The following is a 23,325-nucleotide window of genomic DNA, read 5'->3' on the forward strand; positions in this document are numbered from 1 at the left end:
CAAGTGGGACTACATCAAACTAGAAAGTTTCTGCACAGCAAAATAAGCCATCCATAAAATGAAAAGACAACTATGGAGTGGAGAAAAAATATTTGCAAACCATGTATATAATGAGTGAATATTAAAATATATAAAGAACTTACACAATTGTCAATAGCAAAAAAAAAAAAAGCAAATTTAAAAATGATTAGTAGGTAACTTGGAATAGACATATAGATATTTCTCTAAAGAAGTTACATGAAAGGCCAAAAAGTATATGGAAAGATGTTCAGCATCACTAGTCATTAGGGAAATGCCTGTTAAAAAAACCACAATGAGGTATCAACCCATGCCTGTTAGAGTGGCCATCATCAAAAAGACTAGAGATAACAAATGCTGGCATGGATGGAGAAAAAAGGGAACCCTGTGCACTGTTGGTGCACTTGTAAATTGTATAGCTACTGTGGAAAACAGTATGGAAAATCCTCAAAAAATTAAACATAGAACTGCCACATCGTCTAGCAATTCCACTTCTGGGACTATATCCAAAGGAAACAAAACACTAACTTGAAAAGGTATCTGCACCCCCATGTTCATCGCATTATTTATAGTAGCCAAGGCATGGAAACAACTCAAAAATCCATCAACAGATGAATGGTTTAAAAGAATTGTGGGTATATACAAAATGGAATATTATTGAGCCATACAAAATGAGGAAATCTTGGCATTTGTGACAATATACACGGCCCTTGAAGGCATTATGCTAAGTGAAATAAGTGAGAGACAAATATACTGTACCATCTCACCTATATGTGGAACCATGAAAAAAAAAAAACCACAGCTAAACTCATGGAAAAAGAGATCAGACTTGTGGTGGAGGTTGGAGGCAGAGGAAATTGGAGGAAAGTAGTCAAAAGGTACAAATTTCCAGTACTAAGGAAGTACTAGGGACATAACGTACAGCTTGATGACTATAGCTAACCCTGCTCTATGACACATAGGAAAGTTGTGAAGAGAGTAAATCCTGTGAGTTCTCATCACACTTTTTGTCTTTCTTTTTTTATTGTATCTGTATGAAAAGATGGATGCTATCTGAACCTATTGTGGTAATTATTTTTACAATATATGCAAATTATGCTGTAAGCCTTGAACTTCTTATACAGTGACATATGCCAGTAATTTCTCAACAAAGGTGGAAAAAAGCCAAAAAAAAAATCTTGTCATCATATACATAGATGATAAAGTATACCTCGCATTAAACTTTCTTAATTTATCATTACTCTTACTGCCTTTTTAAAATAGCTCAAGGAGGCTTAGGAGAACCCCACATAATTTTTTCAGCTACTTAAATCTGAGACTAGAAGGTAGTTTAGTTGTAATTTGAAACCTTATACAGTGAACAGTATCTTGAGTTGGGGCATTATTCAGTTTTTTCTTCAAATCTGATTCATTTTTTCTTGTTTATAAAACTAGGCAGACAAGAAATGGGGAGCATATATTTAAAATAGTATGTGTCAACTTCTTGGTCGGCCTTAGTAGTTTTCAGAGAACATTTCATTTTCTGAAGTGGCAGTGGCTTTGACTTGAGTTAAAAATGAATGGTTACCGACTACCTGATTACATGATTTTCCTAGATTTTAGTAAAATTCTTCATGTGGTTGGCATCCTAAAGGAAAAAAAAAATTTTGTGTCATCAGCAAACTTGGGAGTCCAATCTGAGACCATGATTCTGATAAGGTAAAAGGAACAGGGCTTGGCACTTTGTAACTACTTGGAAATATTTAATGAAGGAATAAATTCTCCTATCCATTCCACCCAAGTAGACAAGATTCTTGCCAGCTTTCATAGGAAGAGAGGAGGTAGTGAACATAAATCAGAAATAAGAGCAAAGTAATCATTTCTGGCTTATTAAAATACTATGTGTTGTACTTTTTAAAGCATGCCATAATTAAATATCCTGCATTATAACAGAGCTGAATTCTCGTATTAAAATTTCACATAAAATTATTCTCTTTATGAATATTATTTAAATGTGTCAGCGCACTGGTTGAAGTAAGTTTCAATAAGGTCGAAGCTTGTTGGAACGTAGAGTACTGTAGAGCAAAAGTGCGCTATTTTATTTATAAATAAGGTTTTGTTTTTTAATAAGTGATAACAGAATTTTAAAATTACTAATTAAAAAAAAAGCTTTGATCTCAAGTTATTCTTTCACTGAGTCTCCTACAAAATGTAGTTTTCCCTTCAGCTTGCTCTTTTATTCTTATTCATCTTTCCTCTGGCTTTTTCTTGCCCTTTTGACTTTGGCAGTGACATAATGGTACCTTTGTACTTCTGGGTTCTGCTGGGAAGGATAGTAGTCGATTGTTTCCTCTAGTAAACATGGCTCCTGCTTTGGGACTTGCTTGGAAAATTTTGAAAAGTGAGGATATTGATAGCTAATGAACTTCTCTGAGCATTACCTCTTTTTTCCTGAGTTCATATTTTTGACTGTTAAGCTTTTCTTGAATCCTGCTTTAACCAGGTTTCTTATTTTGTATGTCTCCTTACTTAGTGAACTGGGTTCCGATTACGTAAGAATAGCCAACTGTGAACATGTGTGAGACTTACAATTAACACATTTTTCCATGTATTTATTTCCACTTGTCCCCCTAATAGTTTTGGAATACAGGTTTTCCCCGCTATCCCAAAGTAGAGTGTTCCTGTGAAACCTTTTGTAAGCCTAGGTGACATAAAGGGAAGAAGCACTTACCATTAATTTATATGGAAATTTTTTTTAGCGTTCTCAGACCCCCAAAATAGCCTACCGAATCATACCAAATAACACATAAAAGCTAAAATAACATTAACATATAGTAAAAACAAGAATAATATGATAAATACACAGCCTGTATGAAGTACAAATAATGTATGTACAGTGTGGTTTGGCTTTCCAAAATTGGGAAGACGGCACACCAGAGGGCTGACAGGTGGTGATGGTGGTGTGTTAGGCTGGGGTGCTGGAGGTTGGGGTCGTGGGAGGTACAGGAGTATGGAGTATAGGAGAGAGAGGAAGAGGGTCACCTGTTAACATCTCATCATTGTCTAAATCCATCAGTGCGAGCAGGTCACTAACGTCTACAACTTCTATGTCTGCCTGCCTCGATGTCAAATGTCGAGGTTCATCGTCTGCCGTGGCTAATGTGGCTGGTGTGGAAGGCTTGAAATACGACAGTATGCTCAACTGCTCAGCCTCTTGCATTTTTCTATACTACAGTTATTTGTAGGCACTCAAAACGTTATGCAAACCTGCCCTAAACCTACGTGCCCTTTCAAAATTAAAGCCATACTTTCCTGCAATCACTGCAGCACTGTCCGTTGTAGCAAAAATCTCACTCAAGTGCTTCCCGTTCAGTTCCTGGACAACTGCACTGTCCGGCCGTTCACTGCTGCGTTCGTTGTCGATCGGTGTTCTCTCCTCTTGGAGTTGCATCACCTCTTCATCTGTCACTTCTTGGTCATGGAATGCCGAAACCTTCAACATCATATTCAGTTTCCACAAACTGATCCTCTTTAGCCAAAGTCAGTTGGTTTGGCCATATTTATTGTTGGTTTGAAGCCTTTAAAATTGTTCACTGCTTCAGGAGACCATCCACTAAGCACCATTTCTCACCCAGACTGTTAGCTTATCAAGAGGATCTCCAAGGTTGTCGAATGCCAGTTTTAAATGGTAGTCTTTCCAGATCCTTTGTAAAAATCCTTTGGATTTGGCTTCTCTGTTGGTTCTTGCATATAGGAAGCTTTAATCGTGCCCGTTAGGCCTAGGACACATGGTTGTACCAACAACGTCATATTCAACAGGAAGAACACAACCGCAGTGTTACTGTCATACTCAGTAATGCCGGGTGGATGAGCAGCACAGTTTTCATCCATCAGAAGACACCTGTTATCACGATTGTTTTCTCTACAGTATTTTCAACAAAAGGACTAATGTATCCACTCATGCACTCAGAAAAAAATCACTTGAATATTCCAACCACTTGGATGTGATTTAAACACGAGAAGTGTATCCTTATCAGTGCCTTTAAGTGCCCTTGGATTTTCTGAATGGCATACTAGTAGAGGACTAAGGACAGCATCACCAGTGGTGTTAATAGTAGGCATTAAGGTAAACCTGTCCTTTGATGCCTTGTGTCCTTTAGCCTGCTTTTCTTCTATTGAAATACATGTTTTGCGTGGCAACTTTTTCCACTAATAAATTGCAGTTAAACACTTGTTTACGTGAATAACCACCTGCTATAATTATTTTCTTCAGTTCTTCTGGGAACTTTTCGGCAGCTTTAGTATCAGCCAAAACACTCTCTCCAATAACCTTTAAGCTATGAAGCTGCTCTTGCCTCAAAACCGATCAAACCACCCATGACTACCTTTCAATTGTGCTTTTGCAACACTTTGATCCTCATTGTCCAGTACTTTCTGTTTCAGCTTACTAAAAGAATGGATGTCTCCTGAAGTGTTAGATAACTTAATGGAACCCTTTGCTTTGTTCACCCATCAATCCACCCAAGCAGTAGACTTTCCATCGCATCCGGTACTGGATGCTGACTAAAAGAGACCACTTTGCTACTGGAAGAACCAATAGTAACTTCAGCAACTTTCAGAATTCTTTCTCTCTGTCAGTAAATAATATGAATGGTGGATACAGGCAAGTTGAGTGCACACGCAGTATCTTTTTCATTCACAATTGAAATGCTTAATCCCACCCAGTGTTATGGTAAGCATAACACCCTTATGAACTCTTAGGCTTTTCTGATACCTTAGGACACATCCCGCTAATGGATGCACAAAATGAGTTGAGATAAAGCACAGATGCTCCTAGACAAGTTCAAAGCTGTGGCGACTTGATACTGACAGTAGCGCCTGGGCAAGGAGCTTGGTGGTGGTCAGCTCGCTGCTTGGGGAGTGAGCTTCCTCTGTAATGGCTCGCTGAAAAACAGATGCTGGTTGTAATACTTGTTTTTTGCTTTTTTCCTCATAAAGGCAAAAATTCTCTTTGGATTCCTTTTAGTTAGCAAAAATAGGTACTAATGTAAGTCTTTTGTGAAAGCGAACTTTCAAAAAGCAGGGGATACCTATAATGAGAAAATAATTCCCAGAATGGATGTTCTCTTAAGTTATAGTGAGAGAATTCTGAGAAAGCCAAATATTATGATTCTAAGTAAATGTCATCTTTTCCCAGTAAATCTGCTTCTCTGAACAGAAGTAGTTTACAACAATTTTTTAACTTATTTTTGAGAGAGAGCAAGAGTGTGAGTGGGGAGGGGGCAGAGAGAGAGAGAGTGGGACACAGGATCCAAAGCGGGCTCTGTGCTGACAGCAGAGAGCCCAATGAAGGGTTCGAACCCTTGAACCCCAAGATCATGACCTGAACCAAAGTCGGACGCTCAACCAACCGAGCCTCCCAGGCACCCCATGCCAGTTTTTTAAAGGCTATAAATGATAATTATACATCATAATTGAAAAAAAGTTACATAAAACTGTGTTTTGGTGATCTGTTTGGTTACTGGTACTTTTGTATATAGTCTAAAGTTTGAACCAGAGCTCCGTGAGAGAAGGACTGTGTCTTTTTGTTCTACTGCTGTTTCCTGATGCCTAGAATGGTATCTGGCATGTTAGATGCACAGTAACTACTTGGATGGATGGATGGACGGATGGGTGAACAAATGTCAAATTAACTTTAAGGTTATGGTGTTGAATGCACTGAATTCCTAGAATAAAATGCCATGTATGGTGGATCTAATTTGGTTTTAAAGATATTTTTAAAAATTGTTGTGCCTCGTCTGATCTAACCAGGAGTCTTAATTTAAAAAGAACTCTTTGACTTAGAAGGAACTCTGAGAGGTGAAGCCAGTATGTCTGTGGGTTTTGTTTTTGTTTTGTGTTGTTTTCCTTTTTTGGTATTTTGTTTTTTGATACATTCTGATAGTCAAATATGTGAAAAATTTTAAGCGGCTTCTAAGTTTTATTCTATAATTTTCTCTGCAGTTTCTTCACTTTAATATTAATTAATGCTTATTTCTAGTTGAGCTGATAACATTCTTCTTCCAAACGTTGCAGAGCTTTTAACCTCCTCTGATTAGAACTTTTTCAGGAAGTAGCCTGCCAACAGAAAAATATGTGAAATTTTAAGAGCGACACATTTTTAATTGAGAATCTCTGAAGTGAATTTTCCCCTTATATATAGTCATGTAATGTTTATTTTTTAAATCATTAGGTCTAAATTAAATGCCAGCTATTGAAAAAAGAGCTTTAAGTCAATTGAAGGATACACAGAGAAGTATTTATCAAGAAAAAATTATGTAGACACATGGAAGTGTTTTTAGTGTGTGATCTACTTGTAATGAACATTTTACATGAAATTTATCAAAAGCTAGGAATGAACTGAAATGTAAATATGAAATGTCCTCAAATTTACTTGGGGAGAACTTTTCCGTGATTTATAGCCAGAAATAGTAGATATGATTGTCTCAACATTTCTTGCTGTTTATTTAGTGCTTTGGCTTGAAAATGTGATAAAAATTAAAATCCAGAAATAAAATTCATCCCTCGAAATTCAGTTGATTTCTAATTTTTTGTTGATTCCATTTGTGTTACATTTGATCATGTAATTTTATGTACAAGCCAACATTGTTTTTGTTGCTGTATGTAGTTGGTGCTGTGACTTGTTTGTGCTCATCTCTGTCCTGTAGGCAACTTGCCACTCCCTACTGAATAAAGCTACAGTAAAAGAAAAAAAGGAAAACAAAAAATCAGTAAGTTTGGAGAACTTTTTATTAGCTGTTTCTTTCAAAGCAAAACAAAAATCTTTTGCTGTTTGTTAAGAACATCTTCACTTCAGCCTATTTGACCTTCACTGTAAAATCATTCTACTAATTCTGGCACAAAATAGCTTTCATTTCAATTAACCCTGGAATTAAGTTACATTGAAACATTCTCTGTGTTCCTTTGGTTTGATTTATCCCAAAGGCGTTTTGGGGGCATTTGTTGCATTGGATATCTCTGGTCTAATTTTATTATTGTTATTTTAAAAATTATAAATGAATGCAAAAGAAACTTAATTTCAAGGCCTTAGGAAATGCTGACTCTCTTCATTCTTGCTTCTTGTTGCAGGTAATGTGAATGGTTTCTTTTCCTAGAGGTGAAAGTTTTTCTTCATTGTTAGAAATATACGGAGGGAAAGTGTCACTTTCTAAATCTTACCTGAAAGTTGCAGTTTCTTTTTGTTTTCTTTTTTACTTTTTATATTTTTATCTAGAGAGTCTGAGCCAGAATTTAGATATTTGTGCTTAGATTATAAAAATCCTAATGATAAACGTTTACCTTAGAGAAAGTCACGATTAGACTATTGGGACTGAGAATATAGTACTTTCGAAATAACGGAAAACTCATTGAGTCCATTTTGTATAGAAACACCTCATTGCAAAACACCTCATTTTGCAAACATGCCTGTTTCTATGAACTTGTCCTAATTAAAAGGAAGAAAATTACAGTAGTCATAATTTTATTTTCTTCCCATGAGTAGAATTTGGTCCAGATTCATTCATTTTAAACTTGTCATTGTCTGTCACTATGACTTACCAGGCCGAGCATTATCTTTGTTCATATAATCCAAATGATTTTAGAGAAAGATGTTAAAAAAAAAAAAACAAAAAAAACCCAAAAACGTTTAGGAGTCATGTAGGCGGTTTACGTACGAAGGTAAAATTTAGAATATTCATTTGGTTTCATCTTTGATTCCTTGTCTAAGCTTTAGAAATAATAGGCTTCTGTTTTAAATTCAGAACTAGATTAAAATTTAGACAACTATGCTTATGTACATTCACGATTTTGAGTATGTTAAGTAAGTTGGGTCAGCTGTGAGCAAATGGATTGGATGGCTTTCTTGCTTAATAAAAACATTCCTTTCTAATGCTTCTAATTCTCAGCATATGTGAGTTTAACATGTATACACCATCACTGTTGAAATTAATTTACCGTTTCTAACACCCGTTCAGTGTTTTACTAATGGCATTGTGTAGTGTATCACATAAATTAAAATTCTGGCTTTCTGTGTTTCTCTAGAGCATGTTTTCTAGCCTTCCTAACATTGCTTTATTTATTAAGATTTTGTCTAAAATTGTTCCTTGAAATGTTATTTTCTGCTAGTGTTATTTTCAGATTTTTTTTTAAGTTTCTGGGTAACACTGAGTTTTGGAATGTATCTCTCAGCACAGGTGATATGAGGTCCTCATGGAAACAGAGGGAAACTAATTGGTAATTTGAGGTATTTGGGAACACATTCTAAAGTATGAAGACAACATAGTCATCATAAATTTAAAATGTCAGTTTATGGAGTTGCTGGCTTATGAATCTAATGATCTTTTCTTTAAAAAGCAAGCTAACTCTTTTGGGGTATATGGATAATGGATCGGAATATGTAAAACATAGAGTGAAGGTTCTGGCTTCTGGTGTATTAGCTGCATAGTCATATTATAGATAAGTCCTCTTATTATGCTCAAACATATAATGTGTAACCAGATCTCCTTCTCGAAGTTAATTGTCTACCTAACTCCGGGAATTAAGCATGTTTGCGTAGTGATCCTCTTGCTGTGTAAAGTTTATGACTGCATTTATTTGTACCGTGTTGTTCAGATTTTACTCGAGGGAGTAAAGAGGACATTTGACTGGTAACTGGTTTCAGAGTATAGACTAGCCCAACTTTGCCCTTTTGTGCAGAATGTGTTTGGGATCTAAATTAGATTTTTGTAGCTTAAAAAATAAAACACTTGCGTATGTATATTATGAGGTAAAATTACATTGATGTCCATTAGTGGTGAAAGAGAAAGAACTATTTTTATAAATTGTCTCATGAAACTTGTTATACAGCATTTTGTTTGATATTGAGTACATTTTGTAAGGTTTTAGTTCCAAAAATATACTGATACTGTCGTCATTGGGATGCATAATTATATGATACCAGAAACAATGTGTGTTTCTGAGGTGTGGGTACTTTGAGTTTTGACAAGAATTAACTTTGAAGATGTGGAGGAAAGTGAAAATGCAGTACTTTTCAGAAGTTTGACAGTATTCTCCCTTTTCATTGTATTATGAGATTAATAGTATTAAGTATGAATCAGGTATAAGTGTGAGTCACACTTTAAAACTTTTTTGTTCTAGACAAAACTAGTAAGTAGCTACTTTGAAAAATATGTGTACAAGTTACTGGTTTTTGAGAGATGTTTTCACAGCAGGTTAGTATTTTATAAATTAATTGGTTCTTTGGAAACCAAATTATGGCTTTCAATTTTTAAAAACTGTTTTAGGATTTTAACGGACTAATCTGAATATATGGCTGTTCCTTTCAAACAACCTGTTTACAATTAAATATAAAGCAGTTTTTAATCCTCTTCTTGCTAACTCTTTACAAGCTTTACAATTTTGTAGATTTGTTGTTAAGTTTCTTCTGTTTTAAGATTAAAATTTGGGAGTTCTAAAAGAACCACTCAGTAGCAACGGTGGTCCCTGAACATTGTGAAATTGTGTGAAGAATTTGGTCTGTGTGAATGTATGTAGTCATTTGTCTGTTCCTCTTCTCCGAAAGGTTAAATACTATCCTAGAATAGTAAAAGCACTTGAATTTTCTTCTTAATTCTATTTCTAAAACTGTATTTCGGCTAAAAATAACTCTCAAACAGTATTTGGGCTTTAAAGCTGTTCTAGTGAGGCTGCTGTATGTAGCCGTCTGCAGCAGCTTCCTTTGAGTGAAGCACAGCAAGGTTGTCCTTCACACAGTAGCACCCAGAGCGCTGTAACACAAGAAAGCCTCCTGAGCTACGTAGTGTAAATGAAGGTGAGAATATGTTAGTTACAACTCCGTGTTAGTGCCACTTGAGAGGGTGTTCTTGGGCTCGAAAACCTGAATCGTCTGAAATCTTATATTTACTAATTCCCTCAGATACGGCAGAACACTATTTAGAGATTTGAGGCAGCGAATAAGAAGACATTGAAAATGTATATACCACACGAAGCACTAAAGGGAAGAGAATGAAATGAAATAATCCTTATTCTTCCCGGAGTTAATCTGGAGTCAGTGAGCTGTGTGAATTCATGGCAAGGAGTATTACTTTATTAAGGCATTGTAAAGTGAACTAGAGTTACGTGGGATTCTGCACAGAAAGCCCATTTTCTCATTTTCCCTCACCGTCCTCTGAAATGTAGGTTTATCCCTGGAATCTTAGCATGTCGACTGCAGTGCTGCGTGCGGCTTGGCTGTTGGGATCACCCCTGCTTTATGCAGCGGTTAGCTACACTGAGCAAGCGTAATTGTGGAGATTAAAGTGTTACACAAGTGTTCTTTCAAAATAAGTGTGTGTGTGTATTATCTGTAAAACATGTACATCTTAGAGTAATATAATTTTCCTGTGTTAAAACAGTAACTGGAAAGAGATGGGCCCCGAGCCAGTTTTGTAACACTTTTTTCCCAATCTAATGTGCCTATTACTTTACCTTCAAGGTAGAGTGTTTTATAAAAAGAGAAAACCCCATCTTAAATATTGGGCTCACATTGTTTTCCAGTGTGAGCAACTATTTCTTGTTTCCTTCACTTTTTTTATTTGACAGAATTGCACATTGAGGTACACATAGGGGTTCTCTCTTCTGCTGGTGGGATCTGTTTTTCCTTTAGATCCCCAAGAATTCCTTTTCCTTCATGATTTAAATAATAGGTCCTTATCTTAAAAAGCATTCCGAGGAAGAAAAGGAACTGGCAATGTTACTTGTAAGTGTTTTCTCTTGATAGGAATCTAAAAAAAACCTAACCTTTGTTTGTGTATGGCAAGCATTTTGTTCAAGACACGTGGTTGTACCAGGTACACAACAAAATGTAAGTATTTACTGTTAGATGTTAGATGTTTTGGGGTATGCTGTTGAAAACTTAGCTTTGCCTTGTAAGAGTTGACCGCACTCTCATGTCTGTTCATCTTGGTAACATATGGTAATCTTTGTGTGAAAATTTGGTGTGCTTTTGTTACTTACCAAACTTGCAGTATAAACAACAATGATAAATGCAAGATCTTTTTTCAGGTCTCTCTCCACCACTCATTCATGAAGAGTTTCTCTTTCTTTCTTTCTTTCTTTCTTTCTTTCTTTCTTTCTTTCTTTCTTTCTTAGATACCTTTGTTGTGCTTCAAAAGGGGTGGAGGGCAAGAATTGAGGATAAGCTTTATTTACTGATGTTTGGGGAGTAGGAAAAAAATAGAAATGTGTTGTTTACAAGGCTTGATCCGTGCAGAGTTTTTGTGCCGAAGTCTGACCCTCGAGCTCTTTCTTCCCGTTTCCTTTTTAAATTCAAACCATATACTCAGTTCTCAACTCCTTATTTTTAGGTGGTTAGCCAGCGTTTCCCTCAGAACAGCATCGGTGCGGTGGGAAGTGCCATGTTCCTCAGATTTATCAATCCTGCCATTGTCTCACCGTATGAAGCAGGGATTTTAGATAAAAAGCCACCACCTAGAATTGAAAGGGGCTTGAAGTTAATGTCAAAGGTGAAGAATTATTTTGCTAATCTATTTTAAATTTCCCTTCCAACTAAATTTTCAGTTTTTTGCATTTTCTGTACTCACACTTGAATTTATTTTTGAAATAGCCTGTGGTTTTCACTTATATGCTTTTGTTTTATTTTTAGTTGTTAAATTACAAAGGAATTCATTAGACTGATATCTGATGGACATTATTATCGTGGGAAAATATCTTAACAAATGTCTCCTAAAGATAGTTTTCTATATATTCATTCTGGAAATTCTAAAGTGGAGACTGAAATGGAGACTGTATGAGTTTTTATTAAAAAAAGACATTAAAAATTTTAATATGTATTTTTATATATGTAAATATGTGTATATGTGTGTATATATATATACACACACACGTATATATATATATACATATATATATACACACATATATATACATACATGTGTATATATATATATATGTAGTAATTTGGGAAAGAATAGAAACAACACCTAATATTTATAGCATGAGGAATAATTTACTCAGCAATAGAAATTGTATTGATGAGAAAATTAGTTTTTTGTAAAGAATATGCGAACGTTATACACTTCATGCAATGAATGATCTGATTTATAACCGTGTTTTATTATTTAGATACTTCAGAGCATTGCCAATCATGTTCTCTTCACAAAAGAAGAGCATATGCGGCCTTTTAATGATTTTGTGAAAAGCAACTTTGATGCAGCGCGGAGGTAGGATTGCTCTATCTGATTTAAATATTGTCAGTTTCACTTAAGTGTGTGTACTTGGTCTACGTGGAGCTCCTGTGTAGGTTTTTTTCCTCTTCCCGCTCTAGGTCAAGAGCAGAGTTAATCTTATTTTCTTTTACTATAAGAGACAGTAGCGAAATAAATCCATATTCTTTATAATTTGATAGTGACTTCCATACTTGAAAACTAGCAGGGATTTTTGGCACATCTACTAAAATAAAAGATTTGAAGTTGCTATAATATGGGGGAGGGGAAAAAGGAAAAGATTCCTTCTTGTAAAAACTAAAGCCAAAATGGCACATATTATGCTTAATAGTGTATAATGACAATATTTTGATGCTAGAATATTTTTGATACTTCGTTTTGGAAGTGTACCTGAACTAAAAAGTTACTCAAAGGAATAATGACAACTGTTGAAGTTTTATGATTTTAGAAAACTTGAGTTCTGTGAGGTGCCATAACTAACTAGTTCTTTCTCTTTATCTCTCTGAGTTGTGGGCTTATCTGTAAATAGGGGCAAAACTGTTTGTGTTCTGAGTTGATTTTAGAGAAACAAATGAGGTAGTGTATGAGAAAATGCTTTGTAAATGTAAGCTTACAGAATTCTACTTTTCATGTAGTGTGAAACTAATTGATCTCATAGTCTAAGCTGGACTCGGGCAGCTCTCTCTTGCAGTTTTTCATTGTCGTTCTTACCAGTTTCTGTCTAGTTGGCACTTAAAAGGTATATTGTTGGACTGCAAGCTCTGTTGAAGAGAAAAGTGAATGTCAGCATAGGATTCGTATTCCAGCAGATTGACTACCCATAGAAAGTTAAGAGAACAAAGGTTCTCATCCTGGCTCTGACCTAACCAGCTGTGTAACTTTGGGGAAGTCTTTTGTCTTGTCTTGGTCTCCATTTCCTTATCTATAAAGTACTGTACTGGCTTCGATCCAAAGTCTCATCTATCTAAATTTTGTTGTTGTCTGACTTCAGAACCTACCATGAAGCTGAAGCCCGGTATGGGAAATGGAAAACCAACTTTCTCCTTGTCTCTTCCTGTGTTTAATGACAGTCACATGTGAATAATGCTTATAGTCCTTCATACTTGTAATGTCAGTTATTTTACAAAGTTACTTCAGATCAATTTGATTCAAACATAGATATGAGTGCATCTAGTTTTTAAAAATTCTAATGGCTTTGTATTTTTTAAGGTTTTTCCTTGATATAGCATCTGATTGTCCTACCAGTGATGCAGTAAATCATAGTCTCTCCTTCATCAGTGATGGCAATGTGCTTGCTTTACATCGTCTACTCTGGAACAATCAAGAGAAAATTGGCCAGTATCTTTCCAGTAACAGGTAAGATTTCGCAGTCATGGAGATTTTGAAAACTCTTAGTTTAAATTTATAAAAATTATTGGGCACGAATAATGCTTTTTTATTCTGCATCTGCTTAGAATAGGAATTAAGGTTTGGAAAGAGAAATGTAGAGCCCTAAACTCTTAAATAGGCAAGCGGTTGATTCGTATGAAATGATGAACAAGTCTACCTGGTGCTACAGACCTTTTTTTTTTTTTTTTTTTTTTTTTTTTTTTTTTTTTTTAAGTGTTAAACTAAAAAAAATCACAAATTAGCCCTTTGGATTTTTCTGGTTTGCAAGACATCAAACGTGTGCAACAAGATATAGGGGAGTTTACATTTACTACAAGTTCAAATGAGTATTGGTATCTGAATCTAAAGAGCAGCTAATTCTAGGGAATTGAATAATTAAAACATTGCCAGTGTTCTGATTCTATTTGTGATACTCTAAGTATTTGAAAATAAAGCTTTATGTAGAAAATACCCAATAATTGAAAAGTATTAACTTGGGTATTGGTTCATTAGCTGTTTTTAAAGCCTATTGTAGCCTGAATCACTTGCTGCCCTTTCAAGTTGTGTATGTGTAGAAACAGCCCAAATTCCCACGCATTCCTCTTACAAATGTAAAATGAGTCCAGAAAAATCTTAAATGCTAATAAAAATGGTTTGCTCATTCATGGGAATGCTAGACCATGAAGCTAAGGCTAACTAATAAAGAGATGGTAGTTTAAAAGAGAGAGCATTTTAATCCTTCATGAAGGGTTACTGGGTTAAAGTGACACTGGCATGACCAAAGTGTGCTGGGACATAAGAGGATGAAGATGCTTTGTCTGTGTGACACGCAAATGAACTGTGAACTTTTAAATGCAGACATTCATTTCTCTTACATAATTCACATACATATTCGTGTAGCTTGATGCTACAGAGTTTTTAAAAATTCGGATATTTCAAAAAAAAAAAATTCCAAACATACAGAAGAGTATCGGCTGTAATATAACAGAGACCCATGTCTACCAACTAGCTTTAACATTAGTTTGCTATTTTACTTCAGATCTTTGTAACATTTTGTTTCTTGGGGGAAAAGCTATCACTTCTCTCTATGAAACTGACAAAATAAGGAAATTATAGGCATATATAACATAGCTTTGTGTGTTTTAAAAATTTGCAGAAATTGGGACGCCTGGGTGGCTCAGTCGGTTAAGTGTCCGACTTTGGCTCAGGTCATGATTGCACTGTTCATGGGTTCAAGCCCTGCATCGTGCTCTGTGCTTGAGAGCTCAGAGCCTGGAGCCTGCTTTGGATTCTGCGTCTCCCTCGCTCTCTGCTCCTCCCCCGCTCTCACTCTCTCATAAATAAACATGAAAATTTTTGCATAAATTATATAGCGAATAAGTCTCTTCACACAATATTCTGTTTGAGATTTACCATTAAGTTATGTTAGTATTTTATTGAATGACTATATCAAAATTTATTTTCACATTTCCTAATTGATGGATATTTAGGCCTGTTTCCTGATTTTCACTGTTCTAAATAGTAATGTAATAAATATGCTTCATATTTGTCTCCTTGTGTATTACCTGAATGTGTGATTGCTGGGTTCTGGGGTACACACAGTCCTACCTTTTCTAGATACCGCTCCATTACTTTTCAAAGTGTACATGCTCATTTACACTTTGATCAGCACTGAGTGAGAGTACCTCTTTATACACATCCTCACCAAAGTTGACATTAGTAAACGTCACAATTTTTGCCGATTTGATGTTTGTGAAGTGGTATCTTGTTATTCCCGTGTAGTTTTAAATGCTTAACAGTTACTGAAAATCCGTATTTACCGTGGTTAAGCAGATATCTGATACCAATGACAAATATGTCCAATTCATAAAGAGGAGTTTCTCAAGAAGGATTCTTTTCATCCTGTGAAAAAGTGGATTACAATGTTATTTTTACTTATTGCTTGTTTAATGGCAATGGATTAAGAATACTAGAAAAAATGAATTTTTATGTAAATTTTGTAGTTTGGGGAGTGGTCATATTTCTAAGATGTCTCCGTGTATATTTACAACCTTCGAGGTCTTTTTGTTGCTGTTTTTACAAATCAGCGGGAACCACCAGCTGACAGTAAGAAGTAAAGCAACCAGTGATAAGCTAAAGCAATGTGTACAGCTACATGTGAACCGCTGCTTTTTTCTAAGTAGTTTGCTGTTTCTAGGGATCACAAAGCTGTTGGAAGACGACCTTTTGATAAGATGGCAACACTTCTTGCGTACTTGGGTCCTCCAGAGCACAAACCTGTGGCCGATACACATTGGTCCAGCCTTAACCTTACCAGTTCAAAGTTTGAGGAATTTATGACTAGGTAAAGTACCACCATGAAATAATAATTGCTCTCTTTTGGTTGAGATGCAAGGTTTACCAGGAGACCACTTGTTGGATATACTTGTATTTCTGATGGAAGATTATTAGGAAAGATGTGCTTGATGATCACGTTGCCATATTTTGGGATCCCACTTGTTTCTTACCTTATCTCTTGTTGACATGTGCTTTGTTTTATAGTTGATTTTCCTCTAAAAATAATATCTTTTTGAATGGTACTGTGTCATATTGCTTTGAGGTGTTTTTGCATTTAATACTTATAAGGGAGGGTAGATAATCATATTTTAGTTAAGGGAGATTCTGCAGCTCAGTGTGAGTAACTGATTTGCCCAAGTTCCCACACCTCAGTCATGGGTCCTTTGGTTTTAAGTTCTGAGCTCTTTCTTTCTGCCACACTGTAGCGCTTTTCAGAACCCTCCCCAAATTTGATGCTATTAACCTCTTTTAGATTGAGACTCCCCAAATTCAGTAAATTTCAGTATTGCTGTAAAATTTCCGTGGACATTTGTTTCGAATCTCATTTAGAGGGATTTAGTTTGTGAGGTAAAAGAGCCTCCTTGTTAGACATTCACTTTTATGACGTTCCAGCGAAGATGGTGTGCCGAGTCCTTTAGTCTTTAAGGTACCTTTCATAGTACTTTACACTTAGTCACTTAGTAAGTGCTTCAGTGACTGTGGGTGTTTTGTTCATAATATGTGCCAGAGACAGAAGTAAAAAAGCAGAAATTAAAATGCAGAAATTAACTCACATTAGAGATTGGCATATACTGTGCTTTGCAATGTAAGTGCTGGCTATTGATCATATTACAGATAGGCCATAGTTTTGTACACATGACTCCAGTTCTTTGATACCATTAAAAGAATGTGTGAATACAAAACAGTCTCCTTTCCAGCTTATTTTTTATCTTTAACTCTACTATCTTCTTTTCATTGTAACAAATGTTTATTCCTAAGTGATTAAAGAAATACTTTCCACACAAAGTTTTCATATTACATAATTGAAAATTACACAGTACAAAAACATACAGCTTTTTTATTCACCACTTACTGAGAACATCCTAGCCATTTTTCCACTTTTCTAAGAAAACCTATTTATTGCTCCTTCTCTGAGACCCTAGCTTCCCTTATAAAAGACAATCTTCCATGCTTTTGGAGACTAACCGATCTAACAGTGTCTGGTATATATAGTGTTCAATAAATGTTAAGTGTTATTTTTGTTCTCCTCTCGGCTCCTGCTGATGCTCTTTGAGACCCGTTTTTTTTTTTTTTTTTTTTGTAAAAAAAAAAATGAAGAAAGCTTCATTTTCTCAACTATAAAAATAAAAATTGTTAAGTTATTCAAAAGTCAGAAATCTAAAGAAAGTAAAAAATTCTCAGTTACTCTTCTTAGAGATATTCACCTTTTAGAGATAATTCAGTTAACATTTGACACACAGCCTCATAATCATTTGTACGTATGTGTACCTGTTACCCTTATCAAACAATATCTAGGTTGTTTCCATTAATACTAAACAAATGCTGAGCTGGTACTGGCAACATAATGAACTGAGATGATAGAACCTCTCTCCCCCACCCCTTCCAGGACGTAAGAGATACATGACGTACAGAAGTACTAGGTCAAAGTATTTTATACTATATTACCTAGTATTATACTATACTACTACACTATACTACTGTAATACCTAGTATTATATACTAGGTATTTGCTTTTTTAATGTTTATTTTGAGAGAGAGCACCAGCGTGAGTAGGGGAGGGGCAGAGAGAGAGCAAAAGCGAGAATCCCAAGCAGGCTCCATGCTCAGCACGGAGCCCGCCTGAAGGCTCAATCTCACAACCCTGAGGGGTGCTTGGGTACCTCAGTCAAGTGTCCGACTTCGACTCAGGTCATGATCTTGCCGTCTGTGAGTTCAAGCCCCAAGTCTGGCTCTGTTGCTGACAGTTTGGAGTCTGGAGCCTGCTTCAGGTTCTGTGTCTCCCTCTCTCTCTGCCCCTTTCCCTCCCCGCCCCCACTCAACAAATAAACATTAAAAAAAATTTTTTTTAACCTCATGACCCTGAAATCGTGACCTGAGCTGATACCAAGAGTCAGACACTTAACCGACTGAGCCACCCAGGTACCTCCAAAGGAAATGTATTTTTAAAATATTTTATTTTTAAAACACATAGCTGGAAGATAATTTCTGAGCACATTGCCAACATATGGTCAGTACAGATTGATAAAGAAGTGGAAAATATGAAAAAAGTTAAGAGATGCAGATGACAGAAGGAGAAGGTCCAAAATGAGTAATAGATGTTTCAGAAATGGAGCTTAGAGAGAACGGAGAAGAGGTAATATTTGAAGAGACAACAGATGACAACGTCCCAGGGTTGGTGAATGACCTGAAGCTTCAAATAATTACACACTGAATGTTTAACAGAATACATAAAAATCAAATCAGGCTTTTTCCGAAACATTTTATTTTATTTTATTTTTAAAATTTTTTTTCAACGTTTTTTATTTATTTTTGGGACAGAGAGAGACAGAGCATGAACGGGGGAGGGGCAGAGAGAGAGGGAGACGCAGAATCGGAAACAGGCTCCAGGCTCCGAGCCATCAGCCCAGAGCCTGATGCGGGGCTCGTACTCATGGACCACAAGATCGTGACCTGGCTGAAGTCGGACGCTTAACCGACTGCGCCACCCAGGCGCCCCCCGAAACATTTTAAAATACATATGGGGATCTAACATTCGACAAAAAATTCACCTAGCCATGGGCACGTGGGTTGCTTCCGTATCTTGGCTATTATAAATAATGCTGCAATAAATATAGAGTACATGTATCTTTTCAGATTAATGTTTTCATATTCTTTGGGTGAATACCCAGTGGAGTTATTGGATCCTATGGTAATTCTATCTTTAATTTTTTGAGGAACTTTCACACTGTTTTCCACAGATGCTGCGCCAACCTTCATTCCCACCAACAGTACATGAGGGTTCCTTTTTCTCCAGCATCCTCGCCAACACCTATTGTTTCCTGTGTTTTTGATTTTAGCCATAGAATGGACTTTTAATAAATGGTGTTGCTACAACTGAGTGAGTGACTGGAAAAAGGTGCTCCCATCATTCATGGGGATAAACTCCCACGAAGAAGAAAACATATGCAAAGGAAGGCCTTTTTAATCATTCAGAATTATAAACCCAAAAAGAAAAGGTTGATAAACTGAACTCTTGAAAGACAAATAAATAAAAACTCAACAGCTTCTAGAAAAAGAAAATACCATGATTAAAAACAATCCTACGGTAGGGACGCCTGGGTGGCTCAGTCAGTTGGGTGTCTGACTTCGGCTGAGGTCATGATCTCATGGCTCATGAGTTCGAGCCCCATGTCGGGCTCTGTGCTGACAGCTCAGAGCCTGGAGCCTGCTTCAGATTCAGATTCTGTGTCTCCCTCTCTCTCTGCCCCTCCCCCACTTGCACACTGTCTCGCTCTGCCTCTCTCTCTCAAAAATAAATAAACTATTAAAGGATTTTTTTAATTTAAAAACAATCCTATGGTTCATATTACTGCCCAGGGTAGTGCTAAGGACGACTTGTTATGTTTCAAAGAGTAACATCTTGAAATTTTGGGTACTTGTTGTCAAATTGCCCTTCAGGAAGTGTGTTGCTTTTAAATGTTTTGTCATTTAGTATATTTCATCACTGTTCTAATCATGGGTTTTTATAAATACTCAATGGACAATATAAAGCCTATGAGTTACCCTGTTGTTTGTTTGTTTGTTTGTTTTTCCTTTCAGGCATCAAGTACATGAAAAAGAAGAGTTCAAGGCTTTGAAAACATTAAGTATTTTCTACCAAGCTGGGACTTCCAAAGCTGGGAATCCTATATTTTATTATGTTGCACGGAGGTAAGAAATACTGTTTCAGTTTCTCTTATCAGAGTGTTTAAAATGGAGAGAGACAGCAAGTTTGATTTTTCCCGTTTGACTTCACTGGAATTGAAGACAAGTTTACCTGGAAGAATATAAATATAGCAGGGTAAATAACCAGCCTGTCCCAAAATGATACGTGGTATATTAGAAATTGCTTTTCAGGAGACCTATTTCCTATTGGCTTCTCTTTCTTACGTCAGTTTTTTTTTTTATACTTCTTACAATGGATTAATTACCAAGAATAAAAAAAAATAGCAAAGAATCTTTTCTTTCTAGGTGTATTCTGATTAAATAATATCTACAACATGACAAATAAAACTTTAAGAATCTGTTTCTAAGAACTTCCAATAATATGCTGTGTATGACAACATCAGGGTGATTTAACAAATAATTTAGAGAAGGTGTGGAAATTTCTATAAAGATGGCACAGGTGCCAGCTTGGAAAATTGATTGCATTTTTTTTCATGCTGTCTTCAGTCCAGGCTAGTGCCTAGAAAACCTTTCTGAAAATGCTGTGAGCTCCTTCTTCACAGTAGGTATGAAGCTTTGCGTTGCTTTCCCTGCTACTGTCTTCTCTTTCTTGCCTCATTCTACCTTTTGAGAACTTACCTGTGATACAAGTTGGCGAGTTTTACTTCTTCCTGTTCATATCATAAACTCGTGGTATTTGAACCGCAGAGACGGTGTGGTCTAACAGAGAAACCATTGGTTTTGGAATTTCAAGGACTATGTGTAATCTTAGTTTTGCTATTCAGTAGCTGTAGAAATTAATCTTCCTGAGTTTCCTGAATTTAACATACGTTGAAGAGTTCTGTCAGGAGACTGAATGGCCACGGATTGCGAGAGCTTGTCGGTATATAGGAAATGGCGGTTGAGAAATGGCGGGAGGGGACTGAGCAAAGGGATGCAGAAGGTGGGAAACTAATTTAGTCAAATAATTCAGATAGCATTAAGACCAGGAAGCCCCAAGAACTGGGTCTTATGGAATCAAGAGAGTATAGAAACTTGCATTTACCCTGTGCTCTCCTCTTGAACAACTCTGAGTAAGGTCTCTTCGTTTCCCTTGAAAGTCTTCTCTCCAGCTTTTCTATCAGTTCCTGTTTCTAAATCACCTAAGGTAATTTTCACTTTCTTTTGCAATTGAGATGAAGCATATTTGTGTTTCAACCACAACTTTTAATGCAATCGGTATATTTTGACCCTCCCTATTTTGCTGAGGTAATTAAAAGTGAAACACTGGTGAGAGAGGCAAACAGGTGCGTGTCCTCCTCCCCCTTTAACTTCTAGTTAGTTTACAAGTAGCAAAGATTTCTGGGAAACCTCAGTGCAGACACCCTCTGTTGGATTAAATCAGTGGGATTTCCGGGAAACCTATGTAACATGGTGATTTGAGAGTGTTAAGGATTCTCAACTTTGTTGCTTAACTAGCCACATAATCTTAGACAAGTTACTTTTTTCTGAATCTGTTTCTTCATATGTTAAAAAAAAAGTGAGGGGTAGAACTTATAAAAACTGTCGACTTGTCCCATAAAATATTTTGTGACTTAAAAGTTCTGTACAGAGTATGTTTGAGGTTTTCTTTTCTTTTCTTTTCTTTTTTCTTTTTGTATTTTGGTAGCACTCTTCCAGTTTCAGATTTTGGGTACTTTCAGCTTTTTATTTAGACCTCCTAGAGCTCCTCTTGGCCTTCATTTTCACCTGGTGTGAAGTCTTAGCTCAAAGACAGTTGAGCACATAGTAGCTCAGAGCAGAGAGAAGCCTGTTTCCTCCACTGTACAAGTCCAGAAGATTGTAAAGGCCTTATCTCTACATAGCCAGCTGTGTCAAAGAGCGCTTGGGTTGGACTTCTCTTTTGATATTCTTGTGTTTCTATGGCTTGGACTGCAATGTATTAATTAACGTCTTTTGACCTGTGGATTCCATTCACCTTACAAATACTCCAGGGACATTTCAGACTTGAAGTATGCAAAACTTCATTCCGTATATTCAATTCCACTTTTTCACACTGTATTTTTCAATAACATCATTCTTCGTTCCCATGCTAGAAACCCTGATCTTTTTAAATTCTTACCTCTTTCTTTTATCCTCCTCATTATCAGTCACCTAGTCTTGATTTTAACAGTGAGATCCTGACAAATCAATTAAGTTGTTTTAGTGTGACCTTTGTTATTGCAAAGAAGCCCTTCTTATTTTCTCAGGAAAAACATGAATTGCAGCAGAGCCTGCCCAGATGTAGACAGAACTAGGTGGCTATCAGTTCTGGAACCAGTTTACACTCTGACTCCCTCTTGGCTTCCTAATCAACTCTGCTTCATGATTTTTCTCTTTCTGTATCCCTTCAGTTTTAGCCCCAGCCACTAATTCTTTCATTACCTCAGTACTGCATGCTTCAAATTCCAAAAAGAGAATGTGGTTCAGCTGAATAGTATCTGTTTGGCAAAACCTTTCATGCTAAGTGCTTGCTCCTAGCTCTAGTCATGTGATCAAAATAACCACCTACTGCTATTTTTTTTAGCAGGGGCTGTCCTTTGGTATGTGTTCTATTTTTTTTTTTTTTTTAAATTGGATCTTAATGGTTTATTTCTTTTAGGTGCCTTGAAAATGCCTTTTGGAACCATTTTTTGCCCCACTGCCATTACAGACACTTGCTTATTAGCTCTTACCTGTGCTAATGCAGCATTATCCTCCAACTTCCTAATTCGCGGGGAACTTCTTCCGGGTCATCTCCACATTGCTTCTGGAGGCAGTTGCCAGTACACATCTCATCTCATCGTTCTCGGGGTGTTAAATAGCACCATTGATTCCTCATATAAAGGAATCCACAGGTTCTGTTGTCAGGCATGCAAGGTGCTTCATAATTATTACCTAATTGAGTTCCTAATCTTTCCCTGCTAGTCCCTCCCATAGATTTATGCTCCTACCCTGTAGTAAAGTACCATAAATACAAGAACAATTGTTGCAGCCTTGTTTATAGTAGAAAAAAAAAAAAAAAAGAAAAGAAAAGAAAGAAAACACTGTAACTATGTTCCAAAGGGGAATTGTTGAATATATGTTGCTGCCTCTATATTATGGAATAATATACAATGTGTTGTTTTTTCTACTTGTTACAAGCGACGGAAATGAAATTCAAATTTGTGCAAACTAAAAAGGGTATCAATTGGCACATGCACCTGAGGAGATCAAGGGATGGCCTGGCTTCTTGCATGACCTCGTGCAGAGCTTTGAACAGGGTCATCTGGAGAACATTGTCTTCTCTCTCTCGACTCCACTTCCTTTGGGTCGATGTCATTCCCAGGAAGCTCTTCCCATGGTCAGCAATGGATTGCATTCTCAGCTTAACTGAGGGAAAATGACCTATTTGCCAGTAGGTACAGCAAGGGTCCTGGTTTTACTGGCCTGGCTTGAGTCATGTGCCAATTCTTGAGGCAAT

At 36.5% G+C, this 23,325-nt stretch overlaps 1 protein-coding gene across 9 annotated transcripts in view; it reads left to right on the forward strand.

Moving 5' to 3' along the window:
• NF1 (neurofibromin 1) overlaps positions 1–23,325 on the forward strand; it is a 248,199-nt gene that overhangs the window by 131,087 nt on the left and 93,787 nt on the right. For 5 of the 9 annotated variants that reach the window (XM_047831817.1, XM_047831807.1, XM_047831810.1 and 2 more), the window contains 6 exons: positions 6,705–6,767; positions 11,379–11,537; positions 12,157–12,254; positions 13,467–13,613; positions 15,823–15,969; positions 19,761–19,871. In XM_047831817.1, the coding sequence (XP_047687773.1) occupies positions 6,705–6,767; positions 11,379–11,537; positions 12,157–12,254; positions 13,467–13,613; positions 15,823–15,969; positions 19,761–19,871 (725 nt within the window). Of the gene's footprint in view, positions 1–6,704; positions 6,768–7,125; positions 7,150–11,378; positions 11,538–12,156; positions 12,255–13,466; positions 13,614–15,822; positions 15,970–19,760; positions 19,884–20,943; positions 20,952–22,649; positions 22,661–23,325 lie in introns of those variants that run through there. The other 4 variants (XM_047831814.1, XM_047831812.1, XM_047831809.1 and 1 more) reach the window with 4 other exon arrangements.

Source organism: Prionailurus viverrinus, chromosome E1 (assembly GCF_022837055.1).
Source record: "Prionailurus viverrinus isolate Anna chromosome E1, UM_Priviv_1.0, whole genome shotgun sequence".
In the NCBI taxonomy this organism is placed as follows: Eukaryota; Metazoa; Chordata; class Mammalia; order Carnivora; family Felidae; genus Prionailurus; species Prionailurus viverrinus.